Here is a 22283-nt window from a genome sequence, read left to right on the forward strand (position 1 = left end):
TATATAATCCCAGCTGACTACGGGCGAAAGGCGGGGTACACCCTGGACAAGTCGCCAGGTCATCACAGGGCTGACACATAGACACCCATTCACACTCACACCTACGGTCAATTTAGAGTCACCAGTTAACCTAACCTGCATGTCTTTGGACTGTGGGGGAAACCGGAGCACCCGGAGGAAACCCACGCGGACACGGGGAGAACATGCAAACTCCACACAGAAAGGCCCTCGCCGGCCCCGGGGCTCGAACCCAGGACCTTCTTGCTGTGAGGCGACAGCGCTAACCACTACACCACCGTGTGTGTGTGTGTGTGTGTGTGTATATATATATATATATATATGTGTATATAAAAAGCCTAATTTTGAAATAAAGTGCAGCACTGAGGTAACAAGTCTGATTTTGATAGTTAAACAAGGAATATAAATATAATTCCTTTTTTAGTCCAAGAGCCACTGTGCTGTAGTATCTTATCCTTTCTGAGATGTTGTTAAAGATAATATAAACAATATTTTACGATGCAGAATGTTATGTTGAATGTATTGTTTGACGTATTGAAACGAGAGCCTTGTATAGAACTATATGATATGATGCAATACTATATAATATGATCTGCAAAATAATACACCATATCAGTTAAACTAGTTCTTTGAAAATTTGACAGTTTCCATTATTTATAATTTGAGTAATATTAAAAATCAGCATGTCTTATCAGATGGCTCATGGGTAAGGAGGTTAAATATCTATCCCTTTTAACCTTGAGTGAATTGTGCAGATCTCAGATCAGTTATTAGGAATGTATTTTCATTTTTTTGCTTTTTTTTTCTTCTCAACCATGAAGAATTAAAAAAAAAAAATTAGAGCAGAAAGAAAAGGAGAATATTGAGGAGCATCTGGGCATTGCTCGTGTTAGACACTGAGATGGTGCCAGAATCCTTGTATTGAGTGCATTAGCAGATTTCCAACTACATGTCATTGATTTAATGGAATTCAGATAGCGGATTTGCAGTTGCCAAGTATCAGGCTCGGCCCGCCCCGCTATTCAAACAGTGCACTGAGGGAAAATAAATAATTCCAGCTCCAACAATGGCGAAGCACAAAGACTAACACTGGATGCTGCCAATCATCAGCTTGCACATTGCCACTTGTGTGCTTTTGTTTTTGGGAGAGTTTACATGAGGGAAACTAAACATAGAAAGAGGATGTTTGTCTTTTTACTGGTTAAAAAAAAAAAAATAACCCAGATCATTTTGTTGCAGTAGTTCATGTTGCTCTGTGTCTCCACGTACTATTGGATTTCATGAAAAGACCAACTCTTATGATATTTCACTTGATTTAATTAATAATTTAATTTCTCGTTATATATAATAGGTTGATTTTCTCCAGTGTTACAGATATAGCCTTTGAAAAGGATCTGTAAAAAGAATTTGCTGTTTGTCCCCCTAATTCAGTACAACCGGATTTCTCATCTAATTAGCACCCAATTGATTTGTCAGAGCGTTTATGTGGCTGTTTCATTAGCAATGCTGTTTTTTCACCGATTGTTTTTCTTTAACTTTCTGCACTTCAGTTTCTATCTGAGCCCCATGGTTTCAATTATTGGACATCTCCGCCATGTTTGAAGTTATTTCTAGTAATTTCAGTCAAGTCCTGTCAGTCGATATGTTTCATCCCAAACGGTCCTGCATTAGAGAGCATGCAGACAGTATGAAGCTTCTCGCCAGCTTGTTAATTGTCAGGCCCACCACTGTTAGCTGCATATTAATGAGGGATTAGCCTTTGTGCAGCACATTATGAGCTCCCCTCCACCATGACATTGAAGAGACATCATGGCACAGGTAGCAGCAGGAGGGGTCGGCCTCGTATCCTCAAGCAGCCATCCCGGTTGAGCATGACAAAAGCAGTTTACAAGGCTGAGATGAAATGATATATGATTTAAGGCTCACAATTTCTCATAAATGTGTTAGTGGGTAAGAGTTAAAATGTTTGAGTAGTGCAGGTGGAGCAGTGGAGAAGTTTGCTGTGGGTGCCATTTTACAGGTTGCCTATAGGTTCTGTGGAAGTTCTTTAGAACTCTGGGCACCCAGGATAAACAGACTTCATGTCCAGAGTAGGGGAGAGCGGGGAGACTTGGGACACGTTTTCAGCTTTTGTAGATGGTGTGAAATTCTTTGCGAGTAGCGTCGCGTTCATATTGCATTAGAGAGTATTTGCTATACCCTCTTACCACAACATTAGTTTCTCAGATTGCCACATATACTGGCCTTCAGGCTTCACTTTTTCTGTCATTATTATTTTTTTTTTGCAGGGAGACAGGAATGAACTAATACCCTGTCCACACTAGGGATTTTGTACCGATACGAAACTACTTTCGTACCACAACACCTGTCCACACTAGCAACTATACCGGTACTGTAGCGGTATAACTGTATCGGTACGAAACCCACAAATGTATGGGTTTCGTACCGGTACAGTATCGGTACTGTAGTGCTTCGCTGTAGTGTGGACAGATGAAGCGGCTCTGTATCGATACAAATATAATGCGCATGCGCAAAGTCACACACCTCAATCGATGTCTTCTCTGAATAAAATAGTGAAGAACGGAGATTCGTTTGCTTCTTTCTCAACTGCCTCGCGCGTTTTATACGATTCGACTGAATAAATGACCACCAGAAATACAGACTGTACATTGACAACAAAAAGCACACACACATCGTTTCATCCGCCATATATTCTCGGAAGGAAGTTACTCGGTAACCATGGAAACATTCCGCGCACGCGCATTTCAACTACCGTGAAAGAAAACCGCAAATATTTCTCGCTAGTGTGGACAGATGCACTAAACTGTACCGGTATACTTTGTATCAATACAGTTATACCACTGTCGTACCGGTATAAGTGTGAACACAGCATAAGTTTAATCCTCATGCAGGGACACACCCACATCTTAATAAAAAAGCTTTAAACAGTTTTATATTTGTAAACCACCAAATAAAACCTGTAACATGATGAACTGTCTCAACTCTCCCCATCTGGCCATTTTTGAAAAAAAAAATCCTTAATCCCCCCCCAGAATTTAACTTTAATAAATAATACTATACATGATAACTGTAGGCTACATACTTTAATTCCTAATAAATCCCCAATTCACCAGCGTACATTACACCATAGAATGGAGATGGAGACGAAGTAGAAAGTACAAGCTTCGGGTAACAAAAATATTCAACTGCACAAACTTTACTGCAGTGTCCAGCTCCAAAGGAAGGAAGTTACTCTAAGGGCAACATCTAACTTCTGATGTCATCTAAAACCCGATTGGTTGAAATTAATTGATGGGAAAACAATCTGTCCCAAGACTCCCCTCTATCCCCTATTAGTTTTTTATTCATAGTTACCTTGCTGATAAGTCAGTTCAACATCCAGAAATGATTGTCATCCAAAAAACTACTTCTTCTTGATTGACTTTTTTTTGCATTGTTTCCATTGGTGTATATTTTTAACCATAATGTTTTTTTATTGTGGTGTGATGCATTTTAATGTAGACTTCCTCTCCTAAATACTGTGGCACACGTTCACCTCAGGGTTAGACATATTGAGAAAAAAGATGCTAGCCATACTACTGTATTATCTTTTATATGTGATGTGAGAAGAAAGCACAGAGCTAATACAGGGTTCCCGCGGGGTTTTAAAAGGTAGTAAAAGGTAGTTAATTAAAATAGGCTAAATTATGGCCAGTAAAAAGTAGTAAAAGGTAGTAAACGTAATCTGACGTGGTAGTAAATTTTTTTGACCCCCATCCAACTGGGCCTATGTGTTTTCTAATTCGTTTAATTAACCTGCATGCCATAATATCCATAAATTACTACATTTGGGCGAATTTATTTTTATGTATCGAGGAGGACCGCAGTGAGGAGTTGGTGGCGCATGCGCATTGAATTCCAATAACGGTCGAATCCAGTATAAATTTATACCAGAGATTGTTTAGTACGAGACTGACTTTGTTTATACGGCTCTAGTCGAATCTATCTGTTGACCCGACTGGCGACATCTGCACGAGAATTAAACAATGGGGAAATGCAAATTTTCAGACCTCTGGCTGGAGGAACCTGATTTTAAAGACTGGCTAAAGACGGTAGATGGCAATCGGCGAGAGGCGTTCATTGAAAAGTTGATCGAAGAAAAGGTCAAACAACTGAGGCACATGTAATGCGTTGTGTGTGTGCGCACCTGGTGCGTTGTGTGTGTGCGCGCCTGGTGCGTTGTGTGTGTGCGCGCGCCTGGTGCGTTGTGTGCGCGCCATTTGAGGCATCCAAAATGTGATGAGCAAATCTGTTGAACTGTTCAAATGATTAAGATTAACCCTCTAAAACACTGATGTCTGGGAGGAAGGTGTTGACTCTGCCCACGGGCCTTCACAACTACAGGACTGGTGCAAATGACTATCTTAAGCAAACTTGGCAATGTGTTGAGAGACTGCCAAAATAGGGCTTGGGTTATGTGTGTTTTGTATCTTTAGGGTGTGTGTCTTGTCTTTGTCATGTGTGTGTGCACCCATGTGTGCGTGCGCCTAGTGCGCTTTGTGTGTGTGTGGGTTCGTGTTTGCCATTTGACCTGATCTAAATGTAATGAGTTGATGTACCTAAGCACATAAGATTTTTTGTGCAAATCTGTTCACCTGTTCAAAAGATTATTCCACAAACAAAAGGTTGGCCATCTTGAAAGTGTTGGCCGACAAAATGTAATCAGATCTTGTACCTAATGTGAAGTGTTGACACACAAGGTTTAGTGCAAATCTGTGTACCCGTTAAGAGGTTATGGGCCACAGTTTCACAGTTCAATAAAATTATAACTTATATGTGGAAGTTTGTTTTCTTTTATGCAAATATGCATTACTCCATGTGTAGCCCTAGCAATGGAAGGTTCTATTATGCGTCCAAAGGGAAAGAGTTACACTACCGGTACGTTCAGATTTTCTTTCTATCTTGTCTCATCAATCCAACTCTTTGGGTAGAGTTGTCACTAACTTATATGTAGCACATTCACTTGGACTAACACATACACTCAAAGATTACCTTGTTAAATTGTGAGAAAATGTCCAAATCCAAATTGTCGCTGTGGTAGTAAAAAAAATTGTGAAGGTAGTAAAAAGGTAGTAAATTCAACATAAAATATCTGTAGGAACCCTGTAATAGCTGAAATATTGGAAAACGACTTGCTAACTTACTCTCAAGGATGTAAACATGATATACTACATTAGGAACTTTGTTAGAAAATAATAACAAAATAATAATATGCTTCTTTATTCCCCTTAGTTTCTATTAATGCCCATATGTTATTATATGGCGGCACGGTGGTGTAGTGGTTAGCGCTATCGCCTCACAGCAAGAAGGTCCAGGTTCGAGCCCCGTGGCCGGCGAGGACCTTTCTGTGCGGAGTTTGCATGTTCTCCCTGTGTCCGCGTGGGTTTCCTCCGGGTGCTCCGGTTTCCCCCACAGTCCAAAGACATGCAGGTTAGGTTAACTGGTGACTCTAAATTGACCGTAGGTGTGAATGTGAGTGTGAATGGTTGTCTGTGTCTATGTGTCAGCCCTGTGATGACCTGGCGACTTGTCCAGGGTGTACCCCGCCTTTCGCCCGTAGTCAGCTGGGATAGGCTCCAGCTTGCCTGCGACCCTGTAGAAGGATAAAGCGGCTAGAGATAATGAGATGAGATGAGATATTATGTCAGGTAGCACTTTTATTCGTCACCACTTTGGTTTCCAGGTGACTGGGCAGCACATTGGAGCTTTTACTGTATTTGTCCTGTGGGTTAGTAAATGCCCAAGCATGTAAAGATGTGTAAAAGTTATTTGGCAGTTACAGTGGAGGAAATAATTATTTGATCCCTTGCTGATTTTGTAAGTTTGCCCACTGGCAAAGATATGAACAGTCTATAATTTTAAGGGTAGGTTTATTTTAACAGTGAGAGATAGAATATCAAAAAGAAAATCCAGAAAATCACATTTTATAAAATATATAAATTGATTTGCATTTCGTTGAGTGAAATAAGTATTTGATCCCCTACCAACCATTAAGAGTTCTGGCTCCCACAGACCAGTTAGACACTCCTAATCAACTGCATTAAAGACAGCTGTCTTCAATTGACACCTGTATAAAAGACACCTGTCCACAGAATCAATCAATCAATCAATCAATCAATCAGACTCCAACCTCTCCAACATGGGCAAGACCAAAGAGCTGTCTAAGGATGTCAGGGACAAGATTGTAGAGCTGCACAAGGCTGGACTGGGCTACAAAACCAGAAGCAAGAAGCTGGGTGAGAAGGAGACAATTGTTGGTGCAATAGTTTGAAAATGGAAGAAATACACAATGACCATCAATCGACCTCAGTCTGGGGCCCCACACAAGATCTCACCTCATGGGGTATCAATGATCACGAGAAAGGTGAGAGATCAGCCTAGAACTACACGGGAGGAGCTTGTTAATGATCTTAAGGCAGCTGGGACCACAGTCACCAAGAAAACCACTGGTAACACATTACACCGTAATGGATTAAAATCCTGCAGTGCCCGCAAGGTCCCCCTGCTCAAGAAGGCACATGTGCAGGCCCGTCTGATGTTTTCCAATGAACACCTGAATGATTCTGAGAGCAATTGGGAGAAGGTACTGTGGTCAGATGAGACCAAAATCGAGCTCTTTGGCATTAGCTCAACTCACCGTGTTTGGAGGAAGAAAAATGCTGACTATGACCCAAAGAACACCATCCCCACTGTCAAGCATGGAGGTGGAAACATTATGCTTTGGGGGTGTTTCTCTGCTAAGGGCACAGGACTACTTCACCACATCAACGGAAGAATGGACGTTGCCATGTACCATAAAATCCTGAGTGGCAACCTCCTTCCCTCTGCCAGGACACTGAAAATGGGTCGTGGATGGGTATGTGAAGGTTGTGTAGAAGCTGTGTTGAGGTTGTATAAAGGTTGTGTAGATATTATGTGCAGATTGTAAATTAAGACCTTGTTGATGGTTAAAATAATGTAATGGCATCAATCCGATACCCAATATACCCAGTATACGTAGTAACGGACAGATACCAGTAAAAAATGTGGATTCAGTATTGAAGAAAACAGTGTTGTAGTCGAGTCACTAAATCTTGAGTCCGAGTCCAGTCTCGAGTCCCCAGTGTTCAAGGCCAAGTCAAGTCCAAGTCATTAAAAAAAAAATTCAAGTTGAGTCCGCTATTGATCCGAGTCGAGTCTGAGAACAAGACTCCAACTGCACCATTTGATGGTGGCTGTTTCAGCGCCATTAACATTAGTTTGTTCCTGAACATGACGTATGAACAGGTGAATGCGCGTTCTCTTTATCAGGGAGTGTGAAGTATTCTGTCAGAGATGGTTGGGAGACGGATGTAAGTGCAGAAGGTGTGTTTATTAATACAAGTGAAGACAGAAACAATCCAGAACAGCAGGCAAAATCGTAAAACAGTGAAACGGGCAATAAGTCAAGCGAGGCACAAACAGGCTATCGTAGACTCGGCAGAATCAAAGACGAGAAACAGGAAATCAGGGATCAGGAAACCAAACGAGGAAATAAGGCTCAGTAATGTGTCAGCAACGCAACTCAATACTTTGCAAAGTAAGTGTGTTTTCACAGTTTTTATATAGGCACACTGATTGCACCTTAATCAGGATTGGCTCACGTGCTGTCCGGAGTGCACCCGAGAGTCTATATGATGCACGTGCCAAGGCACGCAGGTTTGACACTCTTGCACGAAATTAGTACAAAATTAAAGGGGTACCAAATATAATATATACAGTTGCTGATGTGACAAAGTAACGTATTCTTAAGTATTCTATCAAATTTATATACTAGAAAACAACAAAATATCTCGGTACTTGTAAATATAATACTTTATACGCTAAACCGCACAAGAGTCGCCATTTTTAAAAGATCGTGACGTCAGCGCTACCCACTGCACTAGCGGAACTCTCCAAAATAGAGGAGAGAAGCGTGTAATCATGGCGTCGGGCGCATCAAGTGAAAGCGACAGCTCTGTCGAATCATACGAAGAGATCCCGCAAGACACACTGCAAGCAGGCTATGGCTTAGAAGGGTACCAGTTTGAACCTAGGAGAGGTACTATGTAGTGGAAGTTCATTATGTCTAACTATTAAAGCTATTTTAAGTTTGTTTCTTAAGACAAGGATTTTTTAAGATGTTACCTTGTTGACAGTTTCGGCGAGAATCTTCCGCCTTCTTCAAAACAGTCACCAGATGTCGAGTGGTGACGTGCCTTATCAGCTGATGTTACGCTACGGAGGCGTGAACGTCCCGCCCAATTTGACAGGTAGTTCACGCCTCCTGCTGTCAGGTCCCTCCCCAAGGACACATCTGGTGACTGTTTTGAAGAAGGCGGAAGATTCTCGCCGAAACTGTCAACAAGGTAACATCTTAAAAAATCTTTGTCTTAAGAAACGAACTTAAAATAGCTAGGAGAGGTACTCTCGACTCCGGTGATGAAATAAGAGAAGAAAGCTCGGATGACGGCGAGGATGAGACTGATGCTGACCATGGGCATGGCGAGCATGGGGCAGAGCGTCTGCGTGCAGGTGACACGGCGTGGTGCTCGTGCGGAAAATGTAATGTGGAGTTGCTCACGAGTCCAGCAGAATTTATTTGCTGCAATGAGATAGGCGCCACCCGTGGACTTGCGAAATCGTCGCAAGAGGCAGAAACAGGTATTTCACACGTGCTATTCCCAACCTCAATGAGCCAACACAACTGGGCACATACGGTACATACGTCATTAGTGTTATGCAGAGAAAATGAACGTGCATTCTGATTGGATAAAATTAATATCATGGCGGGCTGTTCAAACTGCGGAAATAGTTTGCTCGAGCTACTTTCAAAACACTATAACTTTCCAACCTTAGAACAAAAAACTTTTGTAAGTCTTGAATAAGGTTCGTTAATGTGTGTTTTATTGTTATATTTACTCTATATATTGCCCTCTGTTCCCCTTTAATGTAGACATAGATACATATCTTATGCCAAATTATTATGGCATGTTACAAAAAAATAAAGAAAAAATCAGAGTCCTCGTCTCCAATTTATGAGTCCGAATGCAGTTAATGCACGAGTCCGAGTCCAAGTCTGAGTCATCAGTGCTCAAGTCAAGTTGAGTCACGAGTCCTTAAAATTAAGGCACGAGTCTGAGTCCTGGACTCGAGTACTACAAGCCTGGAAGAAAACATATGACATATCAGATCCTGTAACAAATGGCAAAGATTTGAATTGGGTTTGGAAAATCTTTTTTGGAAACGTGACTATTTTTTTCTTTTGTTTGCTCTTTTTCTCAGAGATGAACTGTGAAGTGCTTCAGTTAAATAAATAAGCAAGGTTAGTAGTCATTAAAGAAAACAATATCAGATGAATATCAATATCACCTGATACACAAGGTCTCAGTATTGGTATTGAAAAAGAAAAAGTGGTATTGTGCCATTTGTAAATATTAACATTTTTAGCTCTGTGAAAATTGCCAGTAAAACAGACATATTTCAGTGGTTTCATTTATTTTATTATTAGTCATATGTGAATTTAATTACAGTTTACTTGCATCATAAATTAACTTCATGTGCCAGATGTTTTTTTTTTTTTAAAGATATTTTTTTGGGCTTTTTGCACCTTTATTGGATAGGACAGTGTAGAGACAGGAAATGAGCGGGAGAGAGACGGGAAGGGATCGGGAAATGACCTCGGGCCGGAATCGAACCCGGGTCGCCCGCATTCATGGTATGGCGCCTTAACCACCTGAGCCACGACGCCCCCGTGCCAGATGTTTTTACCAGGAATTTTTGGAGGAACCTTAAATAGTGCATGCTGGTCTCCAGGGAAAAACAAGATTAAAAAGAGTTTATTTTTGTCAAGGCACATGCTCAGAATGAAAAGGACCTGTAACACGGTTATGTTGATTCTGATTATGTAGTGAAATAGAAATGTAACAGTGTGTATGGGTGCAGCATATTGTGTTAGATATCAGAATGGTCTCACAGGCTCATATACAACCGCTTATTGGTGAAGAAAATGAAATGGAAAAAATAAAAAAAATAAAACACTGACTCGTGTTTGAGCATCAACTGTTAAAAAGTAATGATTGAGAGAAAAATACAATTTATTCCCAAACAGGAATTTGAAAGCTGACGGGCTTCAAGTGAAATTAAAACCAGCCAAACAATATGAGACAGCAAACACAAACAAACTGATATTTGACACACCTACACAGGGATTAATATTAAATTATCATCCAGATGTGTGTGTGTGTGTCTGTGCGTGTATGTACTTGTTTGCTCAGTTGCCTGCATGTAGTAGGAAAACTATATTTCTAATAATTCCTTAGAAAAAATGCTTACAAATGGAATCTGAAGATCTTTGATATAAAGCCCATCAGAGTGGTATCTGTGTATATAATGTATGTCTCTCTTCATCACGTTCACCTTATTAAAAAGCAAACCTGTCAACCTTCATGCATTTTGCGTAGGATCTCCATTTTAACACTGAAGTACGCTGCTACGAGTTATCACTCAAAATACATAAAAAAGAGCACTTTTCTTTTTTTCCCTGATGAGAAAAATGGCAGATGAGCCCCGCCTCCTTCCACCATCTCATATTAGTAATCTCTCAATTGAAAGATGTGTCCTTGGGTTCTGTTAAGTTAAATGAATAATGTTTTATGTTCATTAAAATGAAATAAGATCTATCCATGTTCATTCTATCCACATTCACGGGATATGAGCAGTCATGTGCTCTGACTGGCTACTCTACTACTGTACTAGGCTATCAGCTCATATACCGTGAGTAGAGAAAAACAAAATGGCAGAGCGCATCAAGTCAGATATATCACTTCGTTATCAAGTATTTAAAAGAAACAGAAATAGCTAAAAGAATATAGTCCCCCCATATCTCCTGTTCCACACTCCAGCCCAGTTGGTGGTGATAATGCACCTTCAAGTTGGTTTGCCAACCACCAAAAAAACCCTAAAGAAGAAGAAAATGGCGGAGCATGTTGCTGAAGCAACCGAGGACAAAATAAAAACTCTACTCTGAAACAAAACCCCAAAAAATACAAAGAAAAAAGCAACAAAATATGGAATAAAAGTATTTGATGATAAGAACGTATCTTTTTTTCCCCAAGAATTATTATTATTATTATTATTATAGCATTTTTCACAAATTGCTTCTGTCATTTCGCCGATTTGTTTACATTCTAAGTGGAAATTATTTTCTCGGACGTTTTGTACAAAGTTTTTATTAATCGAATTTGCAAAATCTAAAAATAAAAATGCTCTGTTTCTCAAAATCCAGTGAATGTGGATTGAATAAAACAGTTATTCCACTCAATCTCGTCATACATGGCTTATATTCAACTCGGTGCTACGCGCCTCATCAGCTATCAGCTCGTGTACGACTTGAATTTGTGGAATAACTGTTAAATGTATGTAATACTGTAAGTCTACATCAGAAAATGTTTTTAAAAAGGCATTTGTTTGGCCAACTTTTTGAAGTGTCAAATTTAGCTCTTCAAATACACTCTCTGTCAACTTGAACAGGAACACACTTACCCATCTAAGCAGCCAGTCATGTTGCAGCAGTAAAATAAATAAACTCATGCACGTATAGATCAAGAGCTTCAGTTAGTGTTCACATTAAACAAATGGGGAAAATGTGATCTTCGTGACTTTTGTACCAGACAGGCTAGTTTGAGTAACCTGTACGGTCTCTAGAATTGACACAGAATGGTGCGAAAAACATTAAGTAAGCGGCATACAAGGCATAAGTGCGTTGTTGATGAGAGAGGTCAGAGAAGAATGGTCAGACTGATCCAGACTCAGCTGGACAGTTAAAAATCGGAAAAAGTTAACTTGCCTGGACTTTATCCAGTCTTCACCTGTCCTGTTCCAGTGAGCCTCTGTCTACTGTAGCTTCAGAGTCCTGTTCTTGTCTGACAGGAGTGAAACTCGATATGATCTTCTACTGTTGTAGCTCCTTCACCTTAGGGTTCAACATGTTGTGCATTCTGAGATACCTTTCTTCACACCACAGATGGAAAGAGTGCTTATTTGAGTGACCTTCCTATTAAAATGGCCCATGAGTGTAATTTTAATTGCAATGATAATTAGAAGCCTTAGATTAAAACACTGCTTGCTGTCCTGCACCGGTCAGTGCAGACGTGTAGTAAAGGCGGGATCAAGCCCATCACAGTAGATGTATATAGTGTTTTTACTACCAGACATGGGGCAGCACGGTGGTGTAGTGGTTAGCGCTGTCGCCTCACAGCAAGAAGGTCCGGGTTCGAGCCCCGTGGCTGGCGAGGGCCTTTCTGTGCGGAGTTTGCATGTTCTCCCCGTGTCCACGTGGGTTTCCTCCGGGTGCTCCGGTTTCCCCCACAGTCCAAAGACATGCAGGTTAGGTTAACTGGTGACTCTAAATTGACCGTAGGTGTGAATGTGAGTGTGAATGGTTGTCTGTGTCTATGTGTCAGCCCTGTGATGACCTGGCGACTTGTCCAGGGTGTACCCCGCCTTTCGCCTGTAGTCAGCAGGGATAGGCTCCAGCTTGCCTGCGACCCTGTAGAACAGGATAAAGCGGCTAGAGATAATGAGATGAGACTACCAGACACCTGTATAAAAAAAAGTTACTGATGTGTTTTAACTGAGGCTAATACAAATTTTACCCATTGAGTATGTTTGGGGTCTGGGTTAATTTAAAACAGCAGAAAGCTTTATGTCGCAAACTAGTTTTAAAGTCTATTGGAGGTTAGTACCATCTCATTTTTTATCATATAACAGTCATGAGTAATTTTGAATGATTTTGTTTCGCTTGCGTTTACCTGTGGCTCCGTTTTGTATCGTCCTTATTATGCATACGAAAAGCAAATCAGTGCACTCAGATCTTAATAATGTAGTGATGATATGCACTGCTTAAAAATCAATCCAGAAACAGATTAGCTATTTATTTAAATGCTAAAGCTGTACACAAGGAAGAAGAATGAAAGACGTGAAAGATAGCATACCTGGCTTCATGCTTGGTGAGACACAAACTCAGGACGTAACTCAAATTCTGCATGATAGAGCACCAAACTTTTTGTCAAGGTCATTCAGTTCGATACCGTTTTTATACCATCTACTATGTGTGTGTTGAACGATTTGAGGGGAAAAAAGGTATTTATTTAAGGAGCAAAAGGTACTAACGTGTTAATTTGTTAGAAAATAATTCACTCCTTTGTGTTGTGGTGTGTGTGTTTAATAAAGAAGAATTATATAGGAAGTCCTCATTTCACACCAATCCCTGGAGTAATCCAATCACAGGCTCGTACAAGGACCATTACTGTGGCCCATCTCCAGCCCTTTATTTAATCCAACCTCATCTTGTTTCCATTAAGATTTGCTTTTATATCATAATGCTGCTTGTCCTGCGGGATTATCTCGGCTGGGGCCTGACTGAAGTGTGGAGAAATGGATTTGGCCGTGTCAGGATCCATATTTGTAATCCTCAACATTCTCAGAAAATGTATCATAGTCAAACAGCAGATTGTTTAAATGAAGTGTCTTGTAAGAGCAGAAGAACTCTCAGGCATGGAATAGAGTCGAAGAGAAGCACGAGTCTGCGCCACGATCACAGTTCAGTGATATGCAGAACACTGTTCCAGTGCTGAATTTTCTAGTGTTTGCAGGAAAAATGGACAGAATAACAATAGGATTTTTCTTCTTTCTTGGATTCGATATGATTTGAGGCACACATGCTTACTCGCTCACTTGCTCATGGAGAAATCTCACTACTATGCTGTGCCTGGTATTTAAGAGCCACCCAGATAAACTGCAGCCCTATTAGCATGAGATGGTTCAGAGCCTGACATTTAAATCAACCTTTGTCATTTTCACAGTGGGAGGTAGTTTTATGGCAATTGCAAGGTCACTGCAAATACTCTGTAATTTGAAGTGGAGTACAAGAGGTTTCTTCGTCCTTTTTTTTTTTCCTCATCAGGAGTAATGTTTCAGGGTTCATGTGTAAAATATTTTCATCTCTTTTACTAGTACAATGCATAATCACTGGTTGCGCATGTTGGAAGGAGGAATGTGTTTGTTTGACGGAAAGGCCTGCAGATGCTCTGTCAGCTGTAAGAACATGTAGTATATTAACTGATGAACTGTTAAAAAAAACAACCATTTTATGAAATAAGTCAAGTTTATTTTTATAGCGTTTTTAACAATAGACATTGTCGCAAAGCAGCGTTACAGAATTTTAATGACTTTAAACGTGAGCTAATTTTATCCCTAATCTATCCCCAATGAGCGCGACGGTGGCAAGGAAAAACTCCGTCAGACAACATGAGGAAGAAACCTCGAGAGGAACCAGGCTCAAAAGGGAATCCATCCTCATTTGGGTGATAACAGATAGCGTGATTATAACAGTTTTAACATGAAGTCAGTTTTGTTGATGTTATAACTCTTCGTTGATGGAGACTTGGGTACAAAACTGTTCATGACAACTGCAGTCCTAAAGTTAACAGGTCAACTGAAGTCCTCAACCATAAAAGCATTACCGTAAGAGCAGAGCATTTTTTAAGGATTTTCCACTAGGAGACCAACTGGTCTGGGCAATACAATCACAGGCCCCAGAGTCCATGCGGCTGCACCGCTGCGGCATATTCTGTGATGCAAAATGGTTCACCAATCACCATACAGACAAACACACTACAGTGACTACATAGCTATCAAGAGGAATTACCAAGCACAGATGTTATGTCAAAGACACTCAAAGTTACACAGTAATGACATCGGATTCTGACATCAGCCATCTCAGTAACCAAATTTTAGTTTTGTTTTTCTTAACCAACATGATCTTGTGTGTATATCTTATAACATAGATCTTCGTTTTCCTTGTTAAATGTATACACTACCGTTCAAAAGTTTGGGGTCACCCAGACATTTTTGTGTTTTCCATGAAAAGTCACACTTTTATTTACCACCATAAGTTGTAAAATGAATAGAAAATATAGTCAAGACATTTTTCTGGCCATTTTGAGCATTTAATCGACCCCACAAATGTGATGCTCCAGAAACTCAATCTGCTCAAAGGAAGGTCAGTTTTATAGCTTCTCTAAAGAGCTCAACTGTTTTCAGCTGTGCTAACATGATTGTACAAGGGTTTTCTAATCATCCATTAGCCTTCTGAGGCAATGAGCAAACACATTGTACCATTAGAACACTAGAGTGATAGTTGCTGGAAATGGGCCTCTATACACCTACTGTATGGAGATATTGCACCAAAAACCAGACATTTAGGCCCTGTCCACACGGCAACGGATTCAGATGAATCCGATAAAATTTTTTATCGTTTCGGCCTGGCGTCCACATGGCACCGGCGTTTTGGTTGCCCCAAAACGATATTTTTTGAGAACGGTTTCCAGAGTGGAAAAATCTGGCAACGGCGCCGTTGCGAAGTCGTCTGGATGAGTAGAACGGATTTGTTTACGATGACGTCACAACCACATGACTAGAACAAGCAGCACTCACTCATTCACGCCGGTTAGAAGAAGGGGTTTATGCGCATGCGTCCTACTTCTTCTGTTGTTCTGGTGTCTCCGATGGGACTGTCTTACAGCGCACGTAGAGGTGTGGCATGTGTATTGCATCATTTTCAGCAAGCGTTGCGTTGCCATATGTACCTGATATTTTACTGATCCGTTGCCCATGTGGACGCAATATTTTTTTTACCCGCTAAAAAAAAAATCTCGTTGCCGTTGTCGTGTGGATGTAGCCTTAGTAGAATTTAGCTAGAATAGTCATTTACCACATTAGCAACGTATAGAGTGTATTTCTGATTAGTTTAAAGTGATCTTCATTGAAAAGAACCATGCTTTTCTTTCAAAAATAAGGACATTTCAAAGTGACCCCAAACTTTTGAACGGTAGTGTACTTACATGGTACTTGATTAATTTATTGCAACTGATTGAACCAAATGATAATACGGAACTTGGTTTAAAATTTGGTCTCTCAGTGAAGCTGGTTTGGCATTGACTAGTACCCCTTTTCCACCAAATCAGTTCCAGGGCTGGTTCGGGGCCAGTGCTGGTGCTGGTTCACAACTCGTTCAACTTGCGAGCCAGCTGAGAACCAGTTTGCTTTTCCATAGCTCGCGGTGCTAAGAGAAGCCACGTCATTACGTCGCTGTATACGTCAGTTACGACGCTATGTTTGCATAAACCTTGGCGCGAATATCAAAGCAAAAACAACATGGCAGAAGCAGCAGCAACAACAACAACAATAATAATAATGGATGACTTCGCGTTTGTACAGCTGCTGCTTCTCGTCGCTTAAAAATGGCGATCTTTCGCGGTCTTGTTATTGTTGTTGGTCTTAACAACTCCGCCCCCCTGCTGACGTAAGCGGTTCTTTCCTCTGGCCCAGCAGAGAGTTGGTGCTAGCCTGGAACCGGTTTTTCTGGCCCCAGAGCCAGTTCTTTGTCAGTGGAAACAGAAAACCCGGTTCCAAACTAAGCACTGGCCCCGAACCAGCCCTGGAACTGCTTTGGTGGAAAAGGGGCATAGGAGACCCAATCTGGCCTCAGTAACTATGTTAAAAAATGCTCTGCGTAAGAGTCCAGAGCGTCTTTGAAGTGCGACTTTTGACTGGCCTTTTCAATAAGCCTATTAACCAGCTACTGTTTCTATTACCTATTACACAATAGCCCACCAGGTAAATTGTAGTTTTTAAGAAGACCAAAAGTGTAATATAGCTAAAATGTATAGTACTAGGCAAAACTTTGGACACATTTTAATTCAATGTTTTTTTTCGTTATTTTTATCAATTAAAAGATACCCTATGTCTTCAAGTAATGATGGATGTCTTTTCTCTTTACTTAGTTGAGCAGCTCTTGACATAATATGGATTACTACAGTCGTGTAATAGGGCTGTTTACTGTATTTTTATTATTTACTATTTACTGTTTGATCTCAAATGCATTAAGAAGGCAAGAAATTCCATTTAAGAGTTATTCCACGAAATTGAGCCGTACATGAGCTGATAGCTGATGAGGTGTGTCATACCGAGTTGGCTATAAGCCATGTACGACGAGATTGAGTGGAATAACTATTTTATTTGATCCACATTCACTGGATTTTGAGAAAACGGAGGATTTTATTTTTTGCAAATTTGATAAAAACTTCATACAAAATGTCCGCTGAGGCGGACTTCTTAAAAACTTCAGTGTTTATTTATTTATTCATTTATTTATTTTTTGTAGAAAGTGCCATTTTGCTGTCGTGCCGAGGTCTAGAATAGCTTTAGACATTTATTTAATTCTTCCCTGAACATTTCAGTGATGTAATTTCAAACTTCTTTGAGCTTTTGAACCAGTCTTAAAAATTTCAACAAATTTTAATGAAGAATGTAAACAAACCTGGCAAAATGACCGTAGCAATTTGTGAAAAATGCTATAATAATAATTCTTGAAAAATAAAAAACGATACATTCTTACCATCAAATACTTTCATTCCATATTTTGTTGCTTCTTTTGTTTTGTATTTTTTGGGGTTTTGTTTTCGAGTTGAGTTTTTATTTCATCCTCGGGTGGTTCAGCAACACGCTCCGCCATTTTGTTTTTCTCTACTCACAGTAGCCTAGTAGTAGAGCAGCCAATCAGAGCGCGCGATTGCTCATATCCAGTGAATGTGAATAGCATTAATAATCTTTTGACGAGACACACCTGTTAATTGAAAAGCATTCCAGGTGACTACCTCATGAAGCTGTTTAAGATAATTCTGGTAGTGTGCGAAGAGTCGGTGTGTCCCAACTTTTGACTGTTACTGTATATAATGTTAACATGAAGTGTGTATTAAACTTTTTTGTGGACTGATGAAAATTATTCCGAGCATAAAGATGTTATCCAATATTTAACATGTATTCATGTTCATAGATGGATTGATGGGCGGCACGGTGGTGTAGTGGTTAGCGCTGTCGCCTCACAGCAAGAAGGTCCTGGGTTCGAGCCCCAGGGCCGGCGAGGGCCTTTCTGTGTGGAGTTTGCATGTTCTCCCCGTGGGTTTCCTCCGGGTGCTCCGGTTTCCCCCACAGTCCAAAGACATGCAGGTTAGGTTAACTAGTGACTCTAAATTGACTGTAGGTGTGAATGTGAGTGTGAATGGTTGTCTGTGTCTATGTGTCAGCCCTGTGATGACCTGGCGACTTGTCCAGGGTGTACCCCGCCTTTTGCCCGTAGTCAGCTGGGATAGGCTCCAGCTTGCCTGCGACCCTGTAGAAGGATAAAGCGGCTAGAGATAATGAGATGAGATGAGATGGATTGATTGGGAAGTCTGATAGTTTCTGGAGAAGTACAGCGTAAGCACTTTCCCTGACACAAAGCATAAACCCTGGGTTGAGCAGTGAATGTTCTCATACACTCTCCTCGGGTTTGTTTACAGGAATGCGTCTCAGGTTATCAGAGATGTTTTTGCGCTGCGTGAGTTCATGTTCTGTTCATCACGAATAGCCGGTTTACACACCTCTCTGCGTAAAGGAAAGAAAATTGCTTTATAAATGTAAATAACTATAGCGGGTATGCATTGTCATAGTTGACCCCATGCCCTATTTAGCAAAGCTGAAAAATTGGCGCACATGAGAACCAGGGAGTCGTCGCAGCTTATTGCAATAAATTTTGCAAAAATAACAGGGTGAGATCTTGGCAAAACCTTTGTGAAGTTACAACCATGTGAAATATTATGCTAATTTCTAGAGAAGTGTTTTTCCTAGGACATATACAACTGTAATTTTGTTGACTCACGGGTTTGTGATTTGTAGTTAAACCAAAATCTAGCAAGGAACAGTCCATGCATTTACAAATCAAATTTTAGGGCTGTGCAGCAGAACAAATCTCAGTATACCGTACATGGATTAAACATGCTGGGTTGGAGTGAAAACAGTAATAGTCTCTTTGTTAAAATGTGTTTATATCAGATGTATTTCATGAATATAAAGAGAAACTTAACCAGTCACTGTTAAACATTACTCACTGGAATCAATTCAAAGAAAATCATGTACACTACCATTCAAAAGTTTGGGGTCACCCAGACAATTTTGTGTTTTCCATGAAAAGTCACACTTTTATTTACTACCATAAGTTGTAAAATGAATAGAAAATATAGTCAAGACATTTTTCTGGCCATTTTGAGCATTTAATCGACCCCACAAATGTGATGCTCCAGAAACTCAGGCCAAGTTTACATTAGACCGTATCTGTCTCGTTTTTTTCGCGGATGCACTGTCCGTTTACATTAAAACGCCTGGAAACGCCGGGAAACGGGAATCCGCCAGGGTCCACGTATTCAATCCAGATCGTGTCTGATCCGGTGCTGTGTAAACATTGAGAATACGCGGATACGCTGTGCTGAGCTCTAGCTGGCGTCGTCATTGGACAACGTCACTGTGACATCCACCTTCCTGATTCGCTGGCGTTGGTCATGTGACGCGACTGCTGAAAAACGGCGCAGACTTCCGCCTTGTATCACCTTTCATTAAAGAGTATAAAAGTATGAAAATACTGCAAATACTGATGCAAATACTGCCCATTGTGTAGTTATGATTGTCTTTAGGCTTGCCATCCTTCCACTTGCAAGTGGTAAGTGATATGCGCTGGGATCACACACACAGCGGCTCAGTCCCGAATCACTGCTCGTGCGCTATACTCGCGCGCTCTGTGAGCTGCGCAGGGCCGGAGTGCGCACCCTCCAGAGGGCACTCGCTGTTCAGGGCGGAGTGATTTGGAGCGCAGGATGCCTGCGGAGCCGAGTGTATCCGTGTATTGGTGTTGCTGTGTGCACGCGAATCGTGTATTGGTGTTGCTGTGTGCACACTAATCGTTTTAAAAACGTTAATCTGATGATCCGCTGATACGGTCTAATGTAAACCCCACCTCAATCTGCTCAAAGGAAGGTCAGTTTTATAGCTTCTCTAAAGAGCTAAACTGTTTTCAGCTGTGCTAACATGATTGTACAAGGGTTTTCTAATCATCCATTAGCCTTCTGAGGCAATGAGCAAACACATTGTACCATTAGAACACTGGAGTGATAGTTGCTGGAAATGGGCCTCTATACACCTATGGAGATATTGCACCAAAAACCAGACATTTGCAGCTAGAATAGTCATTTACCACATTAGCAATGTATAGAGTGGATTTCTGATTAGTTTAAAGTGATCTTCATTGAAAAGAACAGTGCTTTTCTTTCAAAAATAAGGACATTTCAAAGTGACCCCAAACTTTTGAACGGTAGTGTATGTCCATGTTTGCTGTTAACAAAACATTTGAAATATAAAAAACGTATACACTAATTAGCCCATAAATCTCATTTTTAATTTCTAAGCTGAAATATATATCTAAATTCAATTATTTTTTGTTTGACCTTAAGAGTTGTGGGTTGTTTTTTTTTTCTCCATGTTCCTGAAGAATAAGAGAAACATGTTTTCAATTGGGCAGCACAGTGGTGTAGTGGTTAGCACTGTCGCCTCACAGCAAGAACATTCTGGGTTTGAGCCCAGTGACTGACAGGGACCTTTCTGTGTGGAGTTTGCATGTTCTCCCCATGTCTGCATGGGTTTCCTCCGGGTGTTGTGGTTTCCCCCACAGTCCAAAGACATGCCGGTTAATTGGTGACTCTAAAATTGACTGTAGGTGTGAATGTGAGTGTGAACGGTTGTTTATCTCTATGTGTCAGCCCTGCGATGATCTGGCAACTGGTCCAGGGTGTACCCACCCATATGCCTCTTTTCCACCAAATCAGTTCCAGGGCTGGTTCGGGGCCAGTGCTGGTGCTGGTTCACAACTCGTTCAACTTGCGAGCCAGCTGAGAACCAGTTTGCTTTTCCATAGCTTGCGGTGCTAATGGAAGCCACGTCATTACGTCGCTGTATACGTCAGTTACGTCGCTGTATACGTCATTACGTTGCTGTATACGTCAGTTACGTTTGCATAAACCTTAGCGCAAATATCGAAGCAAAAACAACACGGAAGAAGCAGCAGCAACAACAACAATAATAATAATGGATGACTTCGTGTTTGTACAGCTGCTGCTTCTCGTCGCTTAAAAATGGTGATCTTTCGCGGTCTTGTTATTGTTGTTGGTCTTAACAACTCCGCCCCCACTGCTGACGTAAGCGGTTCTTTCCTCTGGCCCAGCAGAGAGTTGGTGCTAGCCTGGAACCGTTTTTTCTGGCCCCAGAGCCAGTTCTTTGTCAGTGGAAACAGAAAACCCGGTTCCAAACTAAGCACTGGCCCCGAACCAGCCCTGGAACTGCTTTGGTGGAAAAGGGGCATCAGTCAGCTGGGATAGGCTCTAGTTTGTCCGTGACCCTGCACAGGATAAGCGGCTTCAGATAATGGATGGATGGATACTAAATTTCAAATCATCCTCATCAATCATGTTGTTTTAGGTTTTCAGTCCAAAGTATTGTGAATACTGGGTTTGGTCTGGGACCAGAATTTTCATTGCTTCAATAGTATTTGCTGTTATCATTCAGTTCAAAATAAACCCTACATCATCAGAGTGTGGTTCGATCATCCTGGCGTCCATCAACAGCACTGCTTACTGTATGATGGAGCCTTAAGCTCTTTACACATACAGCGCAATTTGTCATGATGGCTTTTTTCGTCCAACATTACATATTTTTTCTAACGATTATCCTGTATGAACACTTTCGCATTAACGATGAATGTTCATATGTGGGGAAAAAAAAGCAATGTTTATTTTTATCTCGAATTTTCTAATATTTCATCCACGAAAGGAACACATTCAACAAATCAGGGAGTAGTTTGTGGAAACCTCATCACACTGCTTCAGGCATGGTAGAGTTTCTTATTCATTTTGTGTCTCAAAACCCAGGGTTGTTCGACAAGGACAAAAAAAAAGATAAAGACTCTAAACAAAAATGTCTGGAATAGGAAAGGAGCTTGGCAGTGTAAACAGTGTACGGACTGTAGTTATATACCATTACACTGTCAAGCTCCTTTCCTATTCCAGATGTTTTTTTTAAGTCTTTATCTTTTTTTTTTTTTTTGCCCTTGTCAAGCTTATCAGCTCAGCCTATCCACATCAACTCCACATACGGTAGAAGTGGGGGAAAAAAAGATATAAAAAGAAAATAAAGACTACAATTGCATTGAACACAACTGCAGTTTTAATCTCTGAGACATGGCAGAGGAAATGATCTTTCATAGGGTCACAGCGACTCAAATG

General features: G+C 40.8%; 1 protein-coding gene across 2 annotated transcripts in view; it reads left to right on the top strand.

Annotated features, from left to right (window-relative positions):
* LOC132873367 (ephrin type-A receptor 5) overlaps positions 1 to 22283 on the top strand; it is a 108566-nt gene that overhangs the window by 25575 nt on the left and 60708 nt on the right. Inside the window, exons 4-5 of one of the 2 annotated variants that reach the window (XM_060908857.1) lie at positions 16748 to 16755; positions 21832 to 21854. The exons of the other annotated variant lie outside the window; for it this stretch is intronic. Coding sequence (XP_060764840.1) covers positions 16748 to 16755; positions 21832 to 21854 — 31 coding nt within the window. The remainder of the gene's footprint in view (positions 1 to 16747; positions 16756 to 21831; positions 21855 to 22283) is intronic. 2 annotated transcript variants of the gene reach the window in all.

This window comes from Neoarius graeffei, chromosome 25, assembly GCF_027579695.1.
Source record: "Neoarius graeffei isolate fNeoGra1 chromosome 25, fNeoGra1.pri, whole genome shotgun sequence".
NCBI classification, from domain to species: Eukaryota; Metazoa; Chordata; class Actinopteri; order Siluriformes; family Ariidae; genus Neoarius; species Neoarius graeffei.